This window comes from Phyllobates terribilis, unplaced genomic scaffold (genome assembly GCF_046119375.1).
Source record: "Phyllobates terribilis strain yellow unplaced genomic scaffold, ASM4611937v1 Scaffold_10__3_contigs__length_209671492, whole genome shotgun sequence".
Taxonomy (NCBI): Eukaryota; Metazoa; Chordata; class Amphibia; order Anura; family Dendrobatidae; genus Phyllobates; species Phyllobates terribilis.
The window spans coordinates 129,616,890-129,639,002 of NW_027362770.1; the positions used below are offsets into that span (position 1 = coordinate 129,616,890).

Here is a 22,113-nt window from a genome sequence, read left to right on the forward strand (position 1 = left end):
TCTTATCGCTGAAAAGAATCATCTGGTTTGGTGAACCCAAAAAACCTCTGATGCCGCACATAAAGTCACTGACTTCACTTCTAGATACCTTCAAATTAATTGGTGGATCTGGTAAAAGATAACCATAAAAACATATAGGCAATCCAAATCCAATGAAGCCACAATCTATACATTTGGCCTGGGATGATTGTTGGTAAATGGATTTACCTTCCCAAATACTTTTGGTCTACCGCCATATTTTTGTAGTCTTCAGTAGAATTTGCAAGACTGGCTGTAAAGTTATTGTTCATGATTTCCGCTTTTCTCCTTAAGAAATTCAACAGGTCTCCATGCTGACAATATTCTGTGATCACCAAAATTGGGCCTGAGAAAACAAAAATAAACATTTTAGGCAATAATCATATAGGTAGTACATTATACATACAGTATAATGGCCCCACACCTCACCATACTGTATAATGGCCTCCACTAGCCCTTCAAACAGTATAATGGCCCCCACACTGCTCTCCACACAGTATGATTGACCCCACACAAATGAATGCGATACAGTTGAACTTGTGATGACGGGGGGAGAGGGGATCCAGTGCCGGCGGTGGCACCGAGCCCCCCAACCGGCTCACGGGACCCATAGCAGCCACATTGCCTGCTGCCATTGGCGGTACGCCACTGGAGTCAAGACAGAATGGTAAAGTCAGGAGAGATAGTTGGACAGTTAAATGCTTGAGTGATTGGCTAATGGTCAACTTTAAGTCTCATTCAGACAGTCAATGTGCTGTCACTGAACACGTGGAAACTACACTGGCCTAGATGCTAGAGCAATTTTCAGCAATTTTCTACACCAACCTTAGGTCTGGGTGGAAAAAATTGCAATATGCATTATTCTAGTCCATTTTTGGACCCAGAATATTTCATGCAATGGCAGATAGTTCCTATACAAGTTCACGATGCAGACAGGTGCACAGAGCTTCTAATGGAGCCAGTATTGAGAATAAAGTACAGACGATTTAGGAAAGTATTAAAGCCACTCACCTCCACTTGTACAAGCACCCAGAAGGTTCACAATGTTTCCATGATGGCCCAAGTGGCTGAGAATTTTCAGCTCTGACATCAAAGCTTCCTGCTCATCTGTGTGGGCACTGGCTAAATAAATAAATAAAAAAGGAGACTCTATAGTAAGTGACTACAGACATTTATTGTTCGAAAGATTTGGTCTCGAATGTCCATTCAAACATTTCTCCTACTCCATGACCATCAGTTCTGAATACTTAATCCTCATATTTTTGCTGCAGTAAAGGAGGTCACCCATTTCATCATCCAGTCCAAACAACCAACTTGCCATCACTTCCAGAACATGTAGTTGGCTCTCAGAAATAAAGTGGAGAGTTCTTGAACTTCTGGAAGAGTTGACAAATCACAAGAATCCTCCCATAAAGCAGCACTTTTAGAAGGTTTAATGTTCCTGGTACTTGGATGCTCTATCATCAAATGGACCTTTCGGCATACAGACACACATTCAGGGAATGGAAAATGGTGGCATGACCTAGAGAAGATGAGTGGTTTTGCAAAAAATATTGCATCAGAAATTTGGCAGGTATGATCTACTGTATATAATTTTGGGGACTACATTTTTGCATATTTGCCATGCTTCTACTGACCAGTTTTTTTAGGGTTTGAGATTAGATAAAGACAACCTATTTCGAGCCATTGAGAAAGTCTACTTACGTTTTAACATTTTCACAGCGACTCTGAGGGCTGAGTCATCTTTCCCCATCCCGAAAGCTGTTGCTTCCATCACCTTTCCGAATGCACCTGCTCCAATCGTCTTTCCTGTTCGCGAGATGACACATTTTAACTTTCAACTTTTTTTTGATGACGGCACAAGTTCTCCTTTATGAAAACCACAAGAAAGCAAGCAAAGCACAAAATGTTTGGACTGTTGTGGCAACACTTGTTTGCTAAGGAGGAAATGAAAGGAGATCTAACGTAGATCTGTTACTAGACAGTGCCAAAGGCCATGGAGGGAGAGGTAATAGGGAGTCCTACTGGAAGAATCTACTGAGTAGATGGGATTTTCTGCAGCTGTCAACTCAGGCGTGGTCTGACGTGAGTGATTTCTAAAAAACTGATCATATGTAGCTCACTGATTGTGGAGGAGGCCATAGGAAGGTCTGATTCAGATAGGGGTTCTGCACAGGCCGTAAAAAACACATCTCATGTTGCCTCAACTCTTGTAGATATTTTCCCCCATAATGTTACAGCCCAGTGTCCTCCTAAATGCTCCCTCATGTGCCGTTCCCCTTTCCTGAGCTCACCACTCCTTACCAGCCTTCCAATGACCAAGGCAAAATCATTTAATGGTAGGCGGCATGGGGGTATGACTACTGGTTCCTGCCCCCAGTGTCTCATGGCATTAGCCATGATTTTACTGTTTAATGTTTGGTGTGTTGGTTACTGGTCTCCACTGCAGTCTCGCAGAGTGGCCGAGCATGCTCAGTGCTTACAAGCTCTGTTTTAATAGAGCATGTAAGCACTGATCCAAAGCTGGCAGGATTGCTGGAACGCACGATCTGGCCAGCTTTATTGTCTCTGTGCTTCTTCAAAGCTGTCACAGGTTTGGAGAGTGTAAAGTTCACACCAGTGGCTTAACCGTGCCATTGAGTCAAATGGTCAATTTTCAGGAGCGAACTACCACGGCAAACAAAAGTCAAGAGGCAGATCAGTGATGCCTTTTAAAGGGAATCTGTCAGAAAGTTTGCTATGTCATCTGAAGACAGCATGAGGTAGGGGTTAAATCACTGAATTCAAAGATGTGTCACTTATCAGGCTGTGTGCTGCTGTTTACTTACAAGGTTTTGTCACTTGCACATTATCATTTCTGAGACTAAGTCTCCTGCCAAATTGTCAGACCACGCCCCCCTCCTCTGATAAGCAGCTCACTGTCAATAGACAATGTTCATAGAAAGCTGTGGTGTGGGCTGGGATAGCTTTCTGAGCTCTGATATATGCTACATCTAAAAACTCTGATTATGTCAGAACCGCTGCTCCCAGTAAACTAAGTGATGCATCTTTAGAATCAGGGTCTCTCTCCCTACATTATGCTGATTTCAGATGAGGTATCAAAATCCTGGTGACAGATTCCCTTTAAGCCCTACTTGACACTGACGTAATGGCACTGTATAGCAGTAGCATTTAAGGACTGGCTACAGTTACTGTATTTAGAAATGTTTTGAGTAGTTTAGGTTAAGGCAACTTAGGTAACAAAATAAAGAATTCAACATTATCATGTACGGGAGTAGGGTATGTGCACACGGTCCGGATATGCTGCGGTTTTGATGCTGCATTTTTTATGCAGCATCAAAACCGCAGCGGCCAAATGTTACAGCATAGTGGATGGGATTTCGAGAAATCCCATGCCCACTGTGCGTTTTTGTGCACCCGTGGCTCACCCGCAAAGACTGACATGAGGAGCGTCTTTCCAGACCGCAGCATGTCAATTTGATTTTCCCCATAGACTTGCATGAGATGAAGAAAATCCACATGCATAAAAACCGCATGTGTGTTTCAATAGCGTTTCCGCAGCGGAAACGTACACAAAAACGCTACATGATGATCAATAAAGTGTATTTAAAAAAAACCCTATTCTCTGAAACTCTGCAAATTTCAATGGCCTTGATTAAGAACGGACATAAAGACATAAAAAATGCATGCATAAAAAAAACGCATGTAAAAAACGCACCAAAAACCTAATTTGCATATTAGGTGCGGAAATGGTGCAGAAATTCTGCAGCGTCAAAAACGCAGAAAATCCGGACCGTGTGCACCTATCCGTAAACTACAAAAATCCCTATGTCACTCTATATTCATTGTAATGTTAAATCCATGCAACCTACAGCAATATCAGACCATTTTGAGCTTGGCTATTGCCCCCTTGAAGAGTAACTGTCATTTAAATTTTTATTTCATAAACCAATAGTACAAAGGAAAATAAGCAATTTTGTAATATATCTTATCAGAAAAAATCACTTCTTTCTCCGGCAGAATTGATCAGTCATTATCAAAATTCTTAATTCTGAGATAAAATCTGTATTCAGTGAAGACACTTTCCCATTACTGAGATAGGAGACTACAAGACATTGGTTGGTCAGAATTTTCTAGAAGTACGAGCCGTCCTGGGTTACATACCAAACTGCAGATTGGCTCTTGGAAACTCCCACCTCTCATTGTATGGCAGTTGTGTTGGGTCGATGCATATGTACTGATTGCCTTCAGACACTTGGACCATCTGCCAGCGGACCTCATATTTTGGTTTCTGTAATGAAAGTTAGGAATGTTGTAAATATGAAGATAAAGTTAAAGTGAAAACAAATCAACATATTTTCCTCTTTAGCTTTTCTGCTGAATGAAGTACGGTTATAATGTCCTTTAAAGTTAATTTCCCTAATGTAGATTTTAGATTCAAATTGATTCCTAAAATATCTTGATAGTGTCAAGGTAAAATATATATATTATAAAAAATCAATTAGTTTATTTTAGTAGATTACCTAATCAGTGTGAATTAATATAGAGATGATGGAATACTCTATGTGTATGTATGTATGCAAATGTGTATCTGCACATGGATTATGTTAATAGTTAATGAATATATAGCTAACAGTTTCTGTTCTTATTGTAGGCATGAACAACTAAATGATTTCCTGGGAATGACGTATGCATGTGCATGGCTGATAACAGAGAGATTCATGTCGAGTTGGCAAAGATGGTGCTGAGAAACGAACTCACCCCCTCCCATCAGAATTCCTAAGGTGTTACTGAGGCCAAGAGATACATGGATGAGCAAATTGCAGTGTGCCAAGTTATCAGAAAGAGCAATGAATTTTTACTAATCCCACCTAGAAGGAGAATACCATATAACCCCATGTCTGCGTAATAAAGTATGCCATTTGCGTGGTTCAGTCTCTGAGTGAAGTTTTTCAACCAGATTAGCAGATTTGGTTAATTAGCTTCTCTGCATGCACTCGGATATCTTTACTTTGGAGGAGAGCAGTTACCTAGTGGATCTTAAATTGGTGAAACCTCCACAATAGTTGTCAGAACTTTGTTTTTTAAGGGAACCTGTCATGTAAAAAATGCTAATAACCTGCAGATATGGGTCTAATCTGCAGGTTAATAGTCTCCTGAACCTGCCCGGCCACCACACTCTAAGAGCCCAGACGTCAGGAGGAAATTAACTTTATTGCTCCTGGCAGCCTCTGGCTTTCAGTCACTGCTCTGTGTATAGAGAGCAGCAGCTGTAACTACCCCCCCAGCACTGACTGACAGCCATCTCTAATGCTGACCGTGCTGTCAGTCAGTGCCGGGGGCACGCTTTCAGATGCCGCTCGCTATGCACTGAGCAGTGACTGAAGCCGCACCATCCGCGCCTCTATGACTAAAAGTTCATTTCGTTCCGGCAGAGGGGCTCTCAGTGCTAGCACCAGGCAGCTTCAGAAAGCTATTAACTTGCAGATTAACCCCATATCTGATTTTTTACATGACAGGTTCCCTTTAAATGAAAACATGATAGTATCCTGCAGCCACAAGTAGAGGGAGCTTAGGTGTTTACGGCATACTGTTCTATTTCTTAGTTGATTGGCTGCATTGTTCACGTGTCACCACTCCATCTCTGGAGGTGAATGAACAGAGACCGGTGGGCAACCCAGGAAAGTAGTAAGGTAATTAAGCATAGTATATTATGTATGCCTAAAGACTGTCTACATATGGCCACTCGGATTCCTAACGCTACATGAGACATGCATTATGTTGTAATATGCTATATTTGAGACTTGACTCAATTTCTAATAATTGCAAAAATCCTCCTTATTAAAGGGGTTGTACAGGATTATAAAACTTTACAATGGGTTGTATCTGGCACTGCAGCTCAACTACAATGGCATGGATAGCCTGAGATGCAATACCAAACACATGTGGACAAGTGTGAGGATGATTTTGGAAGAATGCAGCCATATTTATTAAATGGTGTACAGCCTCCTTATAATTACATGCTACAGACTTACACAACCTTTTTTTTACTTTACGCTATGAATTTCTGATTTTAGGGTATTGACATTTCCCTTTGTTTCTGTTCCTATTTTCGTGTTCAGTATTTTGATATTCTGATTTTTTTTCTCTGTATCTGCAGAACAAACGCTTGGCTGAGATTTCTCAAGAGTTCGGACAGTATGCTTCCTGTTTGGGTTCTAACCACGCTTTTGTTGTTTTTTTTTTACATAAATATAACCGTAGTATGCAGCTGGATAGTAAGATCACAGGTATCCATATTTCCTACTAACACGGAAAAAGAAAACTATTGGAAATTAGGTCGCTTTGCTCCGACATTCTGCTGAAGTTCAAGTAGATTGCTACTCAAGAAAATTGGAGCTGATCTGCAGTACCCATCAGCAGCTGCTACACAAGCTCCATTCAATGTTTAAATCTAACATTCTGCTGAAGTTCAAGTACATTCCTACTCAAGAAAATCTGAGCTGATCTGCGGTACCCGTCAGCAACTGCTACACAGGCTCCATCCAATGTTTAAATCCAACGTTCTGCTGAAGTTCAAGTAGATTTCCACTCAAGAAAATCGGAGCTGATCTGCTGTACCCAGCAGCGGCTGCTACACAAGCACCATCCAATGTTTAAATCTAACATTCTGCTGAAGTTCAAGTAGATTCCTACTCAAGAAAATAGGAGCTGATCTGCAGTACCCAGTAGCAGCTGCTACACAAGCTCCATCCAATGTTTAAATCTAACATTCTGCTGAAGTTCAAGTAGATTCCCACTCAAGAAAATCGGAGCTGATTTGCAGTACCCAGCAGCGGCTGCTACACAAACTCCATCCAATGTTAAAATCCAGTCACCGTTGGAGCTGATGAAAGCTGATCAGTGTCAAAGCCCCTGTGATCTGATATTAATGACCTATCCTTAAATTGACTCCATAATGGACTTGTCAGAGTTTTTAAAAGTTTAAATTTCACTCCCCACCATTTATCCTTACCCTAATCTTGACAGATTGTATTGATGTGAGTCTGGGCAGACTCTATGTGGGGAGATTCTCTATATGTGGATTGGCTCTTTGTGGGTGCATGTTCTGTGTACAGGCTGATTCTATATAAAGGATAGCAGAGCGCTATAGTAGACTTTCTCCGTCAGTTCCATAGAGAATGAATGGAGCGGAGGTGCACATTTATTACCCCTGCATTCAGTTCCAGCTCTTCAACACCCAGTTCGCAGGGTTGGAGGGGATTCTAATGGTCAGACCCCAAACAATAACTTCAAAACTTGGCACAAACCCTTTAAATGGGTTTTCAACATTTAGAATAATGGACCAGTCAAAAAGTAGTAAACAAATGGAGATAGTGATCACCCTCATTCGGTACAGCACCAGATCCCCACTGCTGCTTTTGTGTCTGTGTTTTGGCTGCGGCGGTGACATCACAACTACCGCACACATCACTGCTGCATCCTATCACTGAGTTTGTGCCGTCAACAATAGCAGAACATCTGAGATCAGTGATTGACAGCAGCGGTGATGTGTAAAAATATGGACTGTCTTACCCTGTTCCTGTAGACAACAATCGCGCTGTGTGTACAGTGTCACACGGTTTTCCATGTAATAGTGATGTGCGTCTTATATAATGTGTTATGGGAATGTACAGCATATAAGTTATGTAAAGTGTTAATGTATAATGTGAGTGGTGTATAGTGTAAGGTAAGCATAGGACTAGCTTTAGGATATCATAAGTACAGTTTATATAGTAAGTGGGTTAGCAACGGTATAGGACAAAAGATGAGGACAATAAGTTCAGTCTATAGGATAGGAAATAGTTAATAATAGAACTAGCCCAGTGGGTGGAAACTAGCGCTAATAAAAGGGGGGCACTTCCTGCTAGTGAGTGGCTAGGGAAGTGCAGTGTCAAGGTCAACTTCAGGTGCAGTGGGCTGCTAGGGGCAGCATGGACCAATCATTTGACGTAGTGGGAGGCTATACTGAGATCCCTGATAGACATTCCTGCAACGCCTGGAGCCTAGAGCTCGAATCAGGTACCAAGGAGCGGGCCTTGGTCTTCTGACATCTCGAGGTCGGTGGACGTGGAATTACGTGGAAGGCAGGTGGCCAGTCCCAAATGAACTGCTGAAGTGGACAGGAAATCCCTGAGGCTGATGGAATCAGCGAGCTTAGGGGTAGTCCAGGATGAATGGATGGCAGGGCTGAAGAGATGCTGTACTGAGGAGGAAGGAAGCGTGAGATGCTGTGCCCTATCCTACATGTCACCACCTGATGAACTTGAACTGACTAGTAAACGTTTGCCTGGTGTAAAAAACTTGGAGTCCCCTGAGTTGTGTCTGGCGGCTCCTGAGGAAGGAATCCTGATGCAGCGGAGGCCTGTGGCCTACAAGTGAGTGTGATGCACCCCACACTTGACAGAACACTGGGACTGGGACACCGTTTGTCTGTAAAGTGCTGGAGCGTAACCGGACAGCAGTATAACTACTGCTCTCACGCACTTTGCAGATGGGCGCTTTAGTTGTGACTTAAACTTGCAGCCAAAACACTGACATGGGAGCAGTGGCGGGGCGGTAGCGGTGGACTGACGGAGGGTGAGTGCTATCTAACTGGCTGGGGTCCAGTTTTCTAAAAGTGGAAGACCATTGTAAGTCAGACAATTCACATGGGAAACTTGGTTTTCTTTAGCATCTCCTTTTGAGATTTAGGCCATAAGACAAAATCTTACTTATATAGATGGATCGTGCAATCCACTATACTGGTAAAATAATAGTCTTTTCAATCAGCTTGTATGAAAACATTGGGGATTTCCAAGATTGTGCCTTAGGTGAGAAAAATGACAGCTGTTTATTGTAGTGTGCGCATTTTTTATGGAGTTTTATTAAAATTAGAGTTTAGAATTGGAAATGCATATTTACTTTCTTATGAAATGCAGAATCAGATAAATTTTCTGCTGGCTTTGCAACAATGTTTTACCACTGGGAACCATTTAGAACAAAGGAAATGTTATGTATTATGGGTATGAAATATTTTGGCATATATGCAATCTCACAAACATTCAGGTTTGAGTGCATTTAATCCTAAATTATTTATCCTCTTGCTAAACTAGGGCTCATAAGTGTCCAAAGACAGATCTGGGCTACTGCGTGTCCTCACTCTTTGGACCTGATTCAGGGGCTTCTCTGCTTTGAACAGTCCATTCTTGCTCCCCAACAATAGGTGGATCATAGCTAGACCACCAGTGATCTGCTATCATTTCCTGCAGCGCCACCACAGGAAAAATGAAGAGTATTACACTCAGACTCTACTCCTGTCTAAAATGACTTCTTTTGGACAATAATGGGTGGGATTCAAACCCATGGAAAATATACACAACTTACATTTTTAGTTTACATATGCTGTTCAATGTGAGGATGAGAAAACTTTAAAGGAGCACCCAACAATTTTTTTTCTCACATATAAGAGGTAGCTCACGAGTAATATTCTATCTGTGTGATTTCATCCCAGTTACATTGATGCACATTCCCTCCTTTATTATTGGCAGCTGTCTGATATGATCTCCCCTCTGACAACTAGTTCAGTACATTCTCTCAAGTGAAGACAGGAAGTCAGTTTCTGACTTCCTGGTAACCACACAATGACATCATCAACTATCAAATATCTATTGACAGTTCTCAGACAACTTTCCACCCCAATATCTGCTTTGTCCCTTTGTATGCCCCCAATGCAGCTAAACATATCATTTCTTCTTTGTATATGAGAACAATGATATACTGTTCATTGTAGTACCATGATATCCATACAATGATTAGTTGCATTGTTATAAAACACCCCTGACTCACTCTGTGTATATTTAAGAGCTGTAATGAGCACAGTCCTCTGTGTATTTTTATGAGGTGCACCTTTACATAGCTAAGAGCTGACAGAGAAACCTATCACAAGCAGGAGGCAGGGGAGACAGGCTGAAGCTGCGTCACATGGGATATACTGAGATTTTACAGTATGATCAGGAGACAGTTATTGGTCGCAAGTGTGGTGCAACCTGTGTTGCATCACAGGAGCCCAGGAAGTAAGGGGGCCCACATCAACCTCCAAAGCAGGTGAAATTGTGCGTTATGATGAGTTATTCAACTGCAAATGGCCCATATATTGTTCTTGCACAGGGAAATGGGAATGCAATGCATACACAGGAGCCTTTACATTATTCTTTAAAGAAGATGTCTAATCAAAAAATGTTTTCCCTAATCCCTCCTAATTACAGTGCCTACAAGTAGTATTCAACCCCCTGCAGATTTAGCTGGTTTGATAAGATGCAAATAAGTTAGAGCCTTCAAACTGCAAACGAGAGTAGGCTTTATGAACAGAAGCATAAATCTTACAAACCAAAAAGTTATGTTGCTCAGTTGAATTTTATTAAATTTTAAACATAAAAGTGTGGGTCAATTATTATTCAACCCCTATGTTTAATATTTTGTGGAATAACCCTTGTTTGCAATTACAGCTAATAATCGTCTTTTATAAGACCTGATCAGGCCGGCACAGGTCTGTGGAGTTATCTTGGCCCACTCCTCCATGCAGATCTTCTCCAAGTTATCTAGGTTCTTTGGGTGTCTCATGTGGACTTTATTCTTGAGCTCCTTCCACAAGTTTTCAATTGGGTTAAGGTCAGGAGACTGACTAGGCCACTCCAACACCTTGACTTTTTCCCTCTTGAACCAGGCCTTGGTTTTCTTGGCTGTGTGCTTTGGGTCGTTGTCTTGTTGGAAGATGAAATTACGACCCATCTTAAGATCCTTGATGGAGGAGCGGAGGTTCTTGGCCAAAATCTCCAGGTAGGCCGTGCTATCCATCTTCCCATGGATGCGGACCAGATGGCCAGGCCCCTTGGCAGAGAAACAGCCCCACAGCATGATGCTGCCACCACCATGCTTGACTGTAGGGATGGTATTCTTGGGGTCGTATGCAGTGCCATCCAGTCTCCAAACGTCACGTGTGTGGTTGGCACCAAAGATCTCGATCTTGGTCTCATCAGACCATAGAACCTTGAACCAGTCTGTCTCAGAGTCCTCCAAGTGATCATGAGCAAACTGTAGACGAGCCTTGACATGACGCTTTGAAAGTAAAGGTACCTTACGGGCTCGTCTGGAACGGAGACCATTGCGGTGGAGTACGTTACTTATGGTATTGACTGAAACCAATGTCCCCACTGCCATGAGATCTTCCCGGAGCTCCTTCCTTGTTGTCCTTGGGTTAGCCTTGACTCTTCGGACAAGCCTGGCCTCGGCACGGGAGGACACTTTCAAAGGCTGTCCAGGCCGTGGAAGGCTAACAGTAGTTCCATAAGCCTTCCACTTACGGATGCTGCTCCCAACAGTGGAGACAGGTAGGCCCAACTCCTTGGAAAGGGTTTTGTACCCCTTGCCAGCCTTGTGACCCTCCACGATCTTGTCTCTGATGGCCTTGGAATGCTCCTTTGTCTTTCCCATGTTGACCATGTCTGAGTGCTGTTCACAAGTTTGGGGAGGGTCTTAAATAGTCAGAAAAGGCTGGCAAAAGAGATCTTTAATCCACACATGTGAAGCTCATTATTCTTGGTGCCTGAACTACTTCTTAATACTTTAGGGGGACCAAACAGAATTCTTGTGGTTTGAGGGGTTGAATAATAAATGACACTCTGAATTAACTTTTAACGTTTAAAAAAAAAAAAAAAAATTTGCTGCAGTGCATTTCCCACTTCCAGACTGATCTACAGTGCAAATGTCACAATGCCAAGTTAATTCCGCATGTGTCAACCAGCTAAATCTGCAGGGGGTTGAATACTACTTGTAGGCACTGTATGTAAGTAATGTAGTATAGTGCATTAAAATGCTTACCGTGTCGTCTTCCAGTTTCCAGCGCTGCTCCCATCCTCTTCTAGCTCACATGACTTGAAATCAAACTAGCCAGCTCACACAGGAGTTCAGATCTGGACCAAAAGTCACTTTCTCAATGAAAATCTATGGGGTCTCATTCTGAGTTTCATAGACTTACATTGGAAAAGCAGAACTGCTCCATAAAATGTGAGCCAGCAAAGCTGAAGAGTGGTAGTGTGGGCTAGAAGAGGACCAGAGCAATGCTGGAAACTGGGACAGATGGTGATCTGTAAGTATTTTAGTACACTTACACTACATTACATACATAATTAGAAAGGATTAGGGAAAAAAAATGTTGCTGAGACTTCTTATTTAATAATAATCTACAGTATATGTCACTATGTAGGCAAAACTATTGTCTGAAGTTCTGCTTTAACTTTACACTTGTTTCCCCAATCTTGTTAGCAGGTCTTTTTGGATATTTCTTCTCAGAATAAGCATAGCAATGTTCTTTTTTTTCTATCACTTATTAAACTTTTGTAGAAAAGGTACTAAAATGTTTTTAAATAATAGATATTACAGTTATATATCATTCCAAGGCATTAGGGTGTGTGCCACGGCATGTTTTCAGGCAAGTACTCTCAGTTACCTGCCTAAAAAAGCACTTACCAAACACTAAAAGAGTGAACATATGCATTGCACTGTTAATACGACTTGCTGTTCATATGTTCAGTATTTTGAGCATTGCTTCAGGTTTGTAAAGATTCCATGTGGTTAAAAGAAGTGAAATAACCGTTCTTCTGGCCGCTTACTATTTTATACGCTCAAGTAAAAACAATTCTTGAAAACTTGACGGGTACGCCAACATCTAAAAGACATCGTGTGCACATATTCTTGGGAATATAGCTGTCTGTCTATGCACCTGTCACGTGACTGTTGTTTCATATCCCGGGGCTAGGGACACCCTAGCTATTCCTGCTCTTCGGATTACTTCTAATGGTGAAGGAGCCGGGGCCACGTACCTTGCTGAGATCCTGAATCAGCCCTTATCTGTCCCCTCCCCCACCCAGAGAAATGTGGAGTAGTTGTATATAAGAATACACAAACCAGACTAACAAGGGAAGCATTTTAGAAATATTCAGCCTCTTATGAGTATTCTATGGCACCCATCTTTTACAGCCATATTATTTATCATCATAAAAAGGCAGAAAACACTTCTGCAGTTACATACCTGCTTGTACTTGTAAAAGAAGAATGCTGAAAGCAAAAGGAAGAATACTCCAAGTACTGCCACTACTATCATCATAGGGCTGAATTGTTGGGGCTCAGTCCTACTCTGCATCACTGCTGGAAACAATGGGAAAATGGCCAAAAATGAAATAATATTTATAAATGTGAACATTAAATTATGTTATTGTATCTTTGACCATAACATTTCTTTCTTTTTGTTCAAGGTGATGGTTTCACAATGCAGACCCCTGAGTCCCTGAAGTTCCATATTATAATAACCAAAATGACATTTATTAAAGGGCTTCCTACAGCAGATTTAAATCCTTTTAAGATGTAGCCACCGGGTTCTTATATTTACCACAGTTAGACCATCATTTTCAGTGTTAGAGAAAATCCAGAGGAAAATGATCTGATAATTGCTCTCCATCAATGCAATCTTTTTCAGGTGGACACCACCTGATAAAGCACTCAGAAAACACTCCATTGATTGAACACATATATTTCTATGTAAAAACTACTTGCTATTAATTTATTCAGGCTTTTGAGCATCTTTTAACCCCTTCAGATTTTAAAAGATGCTAAGCGGCTAAAAGAAGCGACCTGTCGATGCATCAGGTGGCTTATGCTTGGAAGACATTCTATACGTTAAGTCTTTTTTTAGTGTTTCGCTGGTGTTTTCGCTTCATCATTGGCTAGCGGTTTCTTTATTGATGCTTAAAGTAAAAAAATGATCAAGAAACACTAATAAAAAAGATGACCAAAAGACGACCAGAAAAACGCTGGTCAAAAACGTAAAAGCAAGTGCTCAGGAAATGACCAAAAAGACGCAAAAAAAGACAAAAAATGCTGACGTGTCCCGAAGCGTCTTCCAATTGAAAAACTCAGGTTCATCTGAGTTTAAAAGATGTCATGTGCACATACCCTAGATTGACTCAAAGACGTGTGACTATAAGTTATGACTTACTTGGCTGAATATTTGTGAATAATATCTTTGCAGATGTGGTCCCGGCATTGTTTGTAGCTGTACAGAAAATGGTGATATTATTGAGAATGTCACTTGGTCTTATGGCACTGATCACTTTATCTTCCTGTATATGCTGGGATTGATCACCTCTTAAGGGGACTTTTTCTTCATCTGAACAACTAGAAAAAAAAGAAATCTGATCTGAAAAAGGTGAATAGATATTCATTTGCCATGGCAGAAACCTAACTCCAGTCAGGTACTAGAGTGGGATTTGTGGTGTCATGAATCAACATCCGCCCCTGCCATGCTCCTTGTCCTGCCCTAGCTTTGTCTCTGGTCCCACCCCAGCTCTGCAACGTTTCACAGAACTGGCAGAAACTGTCGTGAAAACACCAAAATTGCAAAATTTAGATGCAACTCAGAGTTGTGCCTAAAGTTTTCGACTTTTCAAAACTTTTACTACAGAACAAATTTGATAAGAATGTAAGTAACCAGAAAATCTTCCACTCAATAATAACTACCATAACTAAGCTTCTGGTGTATAGTCAGCTAACTTATATATAACAATAGCAGAAGGCATCACTAGAGTATCATCCTATGTAAAGCTGATGTTCCACTATTCAAATACATTGTACTGCCCAATAAAAAGTTCACGGGAACATAATGCTGAAGGGAACAACAGAAACATACATGCATTCGGTAATTTACATATTATTGTGTGGAGTTATATTATACGCAATGTGCACAGTGCCATCCCATGTCTCACAGCCCCAACGCGTGTTTCATTCCAAACCACTTCCTGACGCCCCCTGAGGAAGTGGTTTAGCATGAAACGAAGATACCAAATACATTTATGTTTCTTTTGTTCATGAAGGTTTACATTGATATTTAATATCATTGTATCTACCTAGTCTATACCAGCATGAAGGCACTGACAGTGTTTCCTGAACACTGGTACGGTATGGCAATTGTAGTGCTATACATACTCTATTTATCCAGGCACTGCATAGTGCGATCTGGGCAGAGCATCTACTACTGTATTTGGGCATTGTATGCACTTCTTGATGTGAATTGTAAACTAGACGCTCTGCTCAGTCTACTCTTCTGCCCCACTCTGATTGCTCAGTACTTTTCTGTCCCTCTGTTCTTTGCTCAGTACTTTTCTGTCCCTCTGTGCTCTGCTACTTGTTATTTTCTGTCCTTCTGTGCTTTGTTCAGTACTTTTCTGTCCCTCTCTACTCTGCTCAGTGTACTTTTCTGTCCACCTGTGCTTTTCTCAGTACTTTTCTGTCCATCTGTACTTTGCTAAGTACTTTTCTGTCCATTAGTTCTCTGCTCGTTGCTCTTTTCTGTCCCTCTGTACTTTGTTGAGTAATTTTCTGTCCTTCTCTGCTCTATGTACTTGTTGACCCCTCTGTACTCTGCACAGTATTTTTCTGTCCTTCTCTGCTCTGCTTAGTGTTCTTTTCTGTCCCTTTCTGCCCTCCTCAGTGTACTTTTCTATCCCTTTGTGCTCTGCTCAGTGTACTTTCTGTCCCTCTGCACTTTGCTCAGTAATTGTCTGTCCCTCTGTGCTCTGCTCATTGCTCATTTCTGTCCCTCTGTACTTTGCTCACTACTTTTATGTCCCTCTCTGCTCTGCTCAGTGTACTTTTCTGTCCCTCTGTACTTTGCCTTCTGTGCTTTGCCCAGTTGACATTTCTGTTCCCTTGTTCTTTGCTCAGTGTACTTTTATGTTTTCTTGCGCTTTGCTTGGGGTACTTTTCTGTTTTCCTGCACTTTGCTCAGTGTACTTTTCTGTTTTCTTGTACTTTGCTCAGTGTACTTTTATTTTTTCTTGTGCTTTGCTCTGTGTACTTTTATGTTTTCTTGTGCTTTACTTGGTGTACTTTTCTTTTTTTTGTGCTTTGCTCAGTAAGTTTTTCTGTTTTCTTGTACTTTGCTCGATGTACGTTTCTGTTTTCTTGTGCTTTGCTCAGTATATTTTTCTGTTTTCTTGTACTTTGCTCTGTGTACTTTTATGTTTTCTTGTGCTTTGCTTGGTGTACTTTTCTGTTTTCTTGTACTTTGCTCAGTGTACTTTTCTGTTTTCTTGTACTTTGCTCGGTGTACTTTTCTGTTTTCTTGTGTTGTGCTTTGCTCACTATATTTTTCTGTTTTCTTGTGCTTTGGGCTGTGTACGTTTCTGTTTTCTTGTGCTTTGGTCTGTGTACTTTTCTGTTTTCTTGAACTTTGCTCGATGTACGTTTCTGTTTTCTTGTGCTTTGCTCAGTATATTTTTCTGTTTTCTTATACTTTGCTCTGTGTACTTTTATGTTTTCTTGTGCTTTGCTTGGTGTACTTTTCTGTTTTCTTGTACTTTGCTCAGTGTACTTTTCTGTTTTCTTGTACTTTGCTCGGTGTACTTTTCTGTTTTCTTGTGTTGTGCTTTGCTCACTATATTTTTCTTTTTTCTTGTGCTTTGGGCTGTGTACGTTTCTGTTTTCTTGTGCTTTGGTCTGTGTACTTTTCTGTTTTCTTGTGCTTTGCTTGGTGTACTTTTCTGTTTTCTTGTACTTTGCTCAGTGTACTTTTCTGTTTTCTTGTACTTTGCTCAGCGTACTTTTATGTTTTATTGTGCTTTGCTGTGTGTACTTTTATTTTTTCTTGTGCTTTGCTCTGTGTACTTTTATGTTTTCTTGTGCTTTGCTTGGTGTACTTTTCTTTTTTTTGCGCTTTGCTCAGTATGTTTTTCTGTTTTCTTGTACTTTGCTCGGTGTACGTTTCTGTTTTCTTGTGCTTTGCTCAGTATATTTTTCTGTTTTCTTGTACTTTGCTCAGTGTACTTTTCTGTTTTCTTGTACTTTGCTCTGTGTACTTTTCTGTTTTCTTGTGCTTTGCTCTGTATACTTTTATGTTTTTTTGTGCTTTGCTCTGTGTACTTTTCTGTTTTCTTGTACTTTGCTCGGTGTACTTTTCTGTTTTCTTGTGTTGTGCTTCGCTCACTATATTTTTCTGTTTTCTTGTGCTTTGGGCTGTTTACGTTTCTGTTTTCTTGTGCTTTGCTTGGTGTACTTTTCTGTTTTCTTGTACTTTGCTCAGTGTACTTTTCTGTTTTCTTGTACTTTGCTTGATGTACGTTTCTGTTTTCTTGTGCTTTGCTCAGTATATTTTTCTGTTTTCTTGTACTTTGCTCTGTGTACTTTTATGTTTTCTTGTGCTTTGCTTGGTGTACTTTTCTGTTTTCTTGTACTTTGCTCAGTGTACTTTTCTGTTTTCTTGTACTTTGCTCGGTGTACTTTTCTGTTTTCTTGTGTTGTGCTTTGCTCACTATATTTTTCTGTTTTCTTGTGCTTTGGTCTGTGTACTTTTCTGTTTTCTTGTGTTTTGCTTGGTGTACTTTTCTGTTTTCTTGTACTTTGCTCGGTGTACTTTTCTGTTTTCTTGTGTTGTGCTTTGCTCACTATATTTTTCTTTTTTCTTGTGCTTTGGGCTGTGTACGTTTCTGTTTTCTTGTGCTTTGGTCTGTGTACTTTTCTGTTTTCTTGTGCTTTGCTTGGTGTACTTTTCTGTTTTCTTGTACTTTGCTCAGTGTACTTTTCTGTTTTCTTGTACTTTGCTCAGCGTACTTTTATGTTTTATTGTGCTTTGCTGTGTGTACTTTTATTTTTTCTTGTGCTTTGCTCTGTGTACTTTTATGTTTTCTTGTGCTTTGCTTGGTGTACTTTTCTTTTTTTTGCGCTTTGCTCAGTATGTTTTTCTGTTTTCTTGTACTTTGCTCGGTGTACGTTTCTGTTTTCTTGTGCTTTGCTCAGTATATTTTTCTGTTTTCTTGTACTTTGCTCAGTGTACTTTTCTGTTTTCTTGTACTTTGCTCTGTGTACTTTTCTGTTTTCTTGTGCTTTGCTCTGTATACTTTTATGTTTTTTTGTGCTTTGCTCTGTGTACTTTTCTGTTTTCTTGTACTTTGCTCGGTGTACTTTTCTGTTTTCTTGTGTTGTGCTTTGCTCACTATATTTTTCTGTTTTCTTGTGCTTTGGGCTGTTTACGTTTCTGTTTTCTTGTGCTTTGGTCTGTGTACTTTTCTGTTTTCTTGTGCTTTGCTTGGTGTACTTTTCTGTTTTCTTGTACTTTGCTCAGTGTACTTTTCTGTTTTCTTGTACTTTGCTTGATGTACGTTTCTGTTTTCTTGTGCTTTGCTCAGTATATTTTTCTGTTTTCTTGTACTTTGCTCTGTGTACTTTTATGTTTTCTTGTGCTTTGCTTGGTGTACTTTTCTGTTTTCTTGTACTTTGCTCAGTGTACTTTTCTGTTTTCTTGTACTTTGCTCGGTGTACTTTTCTGTTTTCTTGTGTTGTGCTTTGCTCACTATATTTTTCTGTTTTCTTGTGCTTTGGTCTGTGTACTTTTCTGTTTTCTTGTGCTTTGCTTGGTGTACTTTTCTGTTTTCTTGTACTTTGCTCAGTGTACTTTTCTGTTTTCTTGTACTTTGCTCAGTGTACTTTTATGTTTTATTGTGCTTTGCTGTGTGTACTTTTATTTTTTCTTGTGCTTTGCTCTGTGTACTTTTATGTTTTCTTGTGCTTTGCTCGGTGTACTTTTATGTTTTATTGTGCTTTGCTCAGTGTACTTTTATTTTTTCTTGTGCTTTGCTCTGTGTACTTTTATGTTTTCTTGTGCTTTGCTCGGTGTACTTCTATGTTTTATTGTGCTTTGCTCAGTGTACTTTTATTTTTTCTTGTGCTTTGCTCTGTGTACTTTTATGTTTTCTTGTGCTTTGCTCGGTGTACTTTTCTTTTTTTTGCGCTTTGCTCAGTATGTTTTTCTGTTTTCTTGTACTTTGCTCGGTGTACGTTTCTGTTTTCTTGTGCTTTGCTCAGTATATTTTTCTGTTTTCTTGTACTTTGCTCAGTGTACTTTTCTGTTTTCTTGTGCTTTGCTCTGTATACTTTTACGTTTTTTTGTGCTTTGCTCTGTGTACTTTTATGTTTTCTTGCGCTTTGCTTGGTGTACTTTTATGTTTTCTTGTACTTTGCTCAGTGTACTTTTATGTTTTCTTGTACTTTGCTCAGTGTACTTTTATGTTTTCTTGTGCTTTGCTCTGTGTACTTTTATGTTTTTTTGTGCTTTGCGCGGTGTACTTTTATGTTTTCTTGCGCTTTTCTCTGTGTACTTTTCTGTCCCTCTGTGGCTTTCACAGAAATACTGGATCTGTTTACTTCTTTATGATCTTAAATAAATCTATTCAAGTGACATTTTCAATACTTTTTCAGTTCTCACCTTGTATCAAAGCATTGAAACCATTCAATAGTTGGTAAGTTATACCCCTGTGATGTGCAACTTATTTCCTGGGTACCATTTACAGTATTCATGTCAACAGTTGGAGGACCTGGAACACATAAGTAACAGATCAGTACAGCATTAGTCTCATTCCGTCTATAGCAGGCAGAGGGCAAACCAGTTAAGTATAAGTCTGATGTATTTGGCAAAATTGCGCCTCCTTGGGTTGTATCTGTGCTAAATACTGGGATACAATAAAAATGCCCCTTTGTGTACAGTCTTTTGTTTGATTGGAGGGGTTCTCGAGAGCTGGACCGCCCCTGATCTATAGTATGTTGAAGGGGGATATTACATATAAAAAAGTATTGTAAAGGATAAGTATTCTCTTCAACTAATAAGAACTTACTGTACAGCAAGATTTCGAAGGACAAGGAAGCGCTGGTTTCTGAATTGTTTACAAAGAACGTGTATGTCCCACTCTCATTTTCATTCAGACGATTCAGAGGCAGGATACTTCTGCGTCTAAAAAAGCACAAAAATTGTAAAACCGCATACTTTGCTTCCAATGGGGAAAATAATCCCAAATCTCATGTGTGTCTACTATGTATAATTTTGGAAGATGAGACCCCTGGAAAACTATACAAATATGGAATGTATTGGAATCCAGTCTCTGGCATGAAATCCAAAATGTGGAACTCAGCACAACGACCATAGCGCGGCAGACCATTCGGTAAGAATGCATATGAAAAGGAGAACAACTCGAACATGCGGTCCATAAGGCTGTAGAAAGCGATAAAAAGTAGCTGAAGATAATAGCAGTTAAAATACCTTCATTAAACATTGAAAAAATGGTACTACATACAAGAGGAAAAGAACGTGCACAGCACGTGACGTGCTTAATACTAAATTTATTATTGTTGTATAATGTGATTACACAGGAGAACAGACTAGTATATGACAGTCTGTCCTATCATAAAATGTCCAATAACCCATCCACTAGTCCATCGATGTATGGGTAGAATATAGGGTAGATAATGATAGAGGTAGATGTTGATACATTTGACCAGCTTAAACCCCATATATCCTTACACAAAGAAAAAGGGAATTGGTTAATGCTCAGCACGTTATTGGGGATTAAATGTAACCCCTTAGCAAGGTGTCTGGCTTAGTAGTGCTAGATATATATAATCTAGCACTACTCACTAGCGTGTGCACAGACCATATGACCCTGAGTCCGTCTGTGCTGAGACAAGCATGCCTAAGGTAGCGGAGGAAAAGGGGATGGAAAATGCTACCAGATCATGTCTCTGAATGTGCAATGACATACTTGTGTAGTGATCACCTACTGCGCAGCATACACCCCGACGCGCGTTTCGGACCACCGTCCTTCGTCAGGAGGACCGCATGTTCGGGTTGTCCTCCTTTTCAAATGTATAATGTTGAACAACCCCAAATCCATTAGGATAGCACACGGAGGCCTACAGCTTCCTAAGATAGAGCAATACGACCCTCGTGTGCTACCAAGTGGTACTTCTGTACAGCACAACATTATATGGGTTTTCTCCGCATAAAGTTGTACTTTACTTCTAGGAGCAAATGCCTCTGTAGTATGGTATTAGATGGAAAGTGCCATATATTGTATATCTACATATAAGGCATTCTCCTTTTTGCTTTATACCTTAGAAACCAATTATAATTGGCTACTTTCCGGGAAAATCTGGAAGACTTCTAAAAAAATGGACACATCTCCCGGACTTTTGGAAGAACCAGACGGTCTTCTAGGTGCCATGTCCATTTTAAATAGTCACTTTTCCACATTTAAGGGGTCATTTTTTTTGCTTATAGGCGCTGGCACAGACAACTTTCCTACATGGTGGCCGGGGCCAGGATGTTGCCTGTGACCCCACCTAGGAGATCTCCAATCTTATCTGGGGTCTGTATTTTTTCATAGGGACTAGTCTTGATTTCTACTTCTTTAAGGAGTCTGGAGTGGGGAGTATATTTTTTGTGTCAATTCAGGGATCCTTAAATGGACTGGTCTAATAGTTTATGGTACTGCATCTGGTTTGGGGTCTTTATTTGTTTAGGAGGACAGGATCTATTTTTTTGTGGGGGGTCTCATCTTAGTCAGTTTTGTTTGTATGACTGGTTTGGAGGCTACATGCATATTAAAATATGATGAAAATGTTCATATTTACTACCTGTTCAGGTGGGGACATGCACTATATTAATTGGTGGGTTTATAAAAAAAAAAAAAAAGTTTTGCGCAGTGCTGGCTTCTTGAAATCTCCCGCATGTCAATTCTCAAAAGTCGTCAAGTATGACATCAGGTTGGTCATCAAAAAGTTCATGTTCATATCATTGTGCATTAAAGACAAACCTGTAAGGTCCCTTTTCCTCCCATTTTGATAAAGGACAAACATTCTTCGTATTGCCGGCATTGTTGTGTAGCCATTTCCAGGACAGTTGACTTGGGTAAGCTTTGATGTCTACTATGAGATCTATAGTGCCACCCTTGAACAATGTATGACTTCTGTCCTGTGATGTTGAAACATTCACAAAGGCTTTTTCTGGAAAAAAAGAATATGGTTGTTTTATTGACTGAATCAGATGAACCGGCCATTAGGTATTATATCAGTTCTGTCAATATTTAGGTGGGGTCTTGTAGGCCTCTCCTCTTAGGCTTAAAGAACATGAGCCAGATTTAATTATAGGTCCTATGAAAAGCTGTCTGTTAAAATGACATTCTACATATGCAGACACTG

At 40.3% G+C, this 22,113-nt stretch overlaps 1 protein-coding gene across 2 annotated transcripts in view; it reads right to left on the minus strand.

The window, feature by feature from the left end:
* Positions 1 to 22,113, minus strand: part of CSF1R (colony stimulating factor 1 receptor) — a 104,798-nt gene that overhangs the window by 23,865 nt on the left and 58,820 nt on the right. Inside the window, exons 6-14 of one of the 2 annotated variants that reach the window (XM_073649783.1) lie at positions 21,729 to 21,918; positions 19,755 to 19,870; positions 19,349 to 19,457; positions 14,090 to 14,268; positions 13,127 to 13,239; positions 4,183 to 4,309; positions 1,723 to 1,827; positions 1,030 to 1,140; positions 208 to 364 (exon numbers count right to left, since the gene is read on the minus strand). In XM_073649783.1, coding sequence (XP_073505884.1) covers positions 208 to 364; positions 1,030 to 1,140; positions 1,723 to 1,827; positions 4,183 to 4,309; positions 13,127 to 13,239; positions 14,090 to 14,268; positions 19,349 to 19,457; positions 19,755 to 19,870; positions 21,729 to 21,918 — 1,207 coding nt within the window. Of the gene's footprint in view, positions 1 to 207; positions 365 to 1,029; positions 1,141 to 1,722; positions 1,828 to 4,182; positions 4,310 to 13,126; positions 13,243 to 14,089; positions 14,269 to 19,348; positions 19,458 to 19,754; positions 19,871 to 21,728; positions 21,919 to 22,113 lie in introns of both variants that reach the window. The other variant, XM_073649781.1, reaches the window with a different exon arrangement.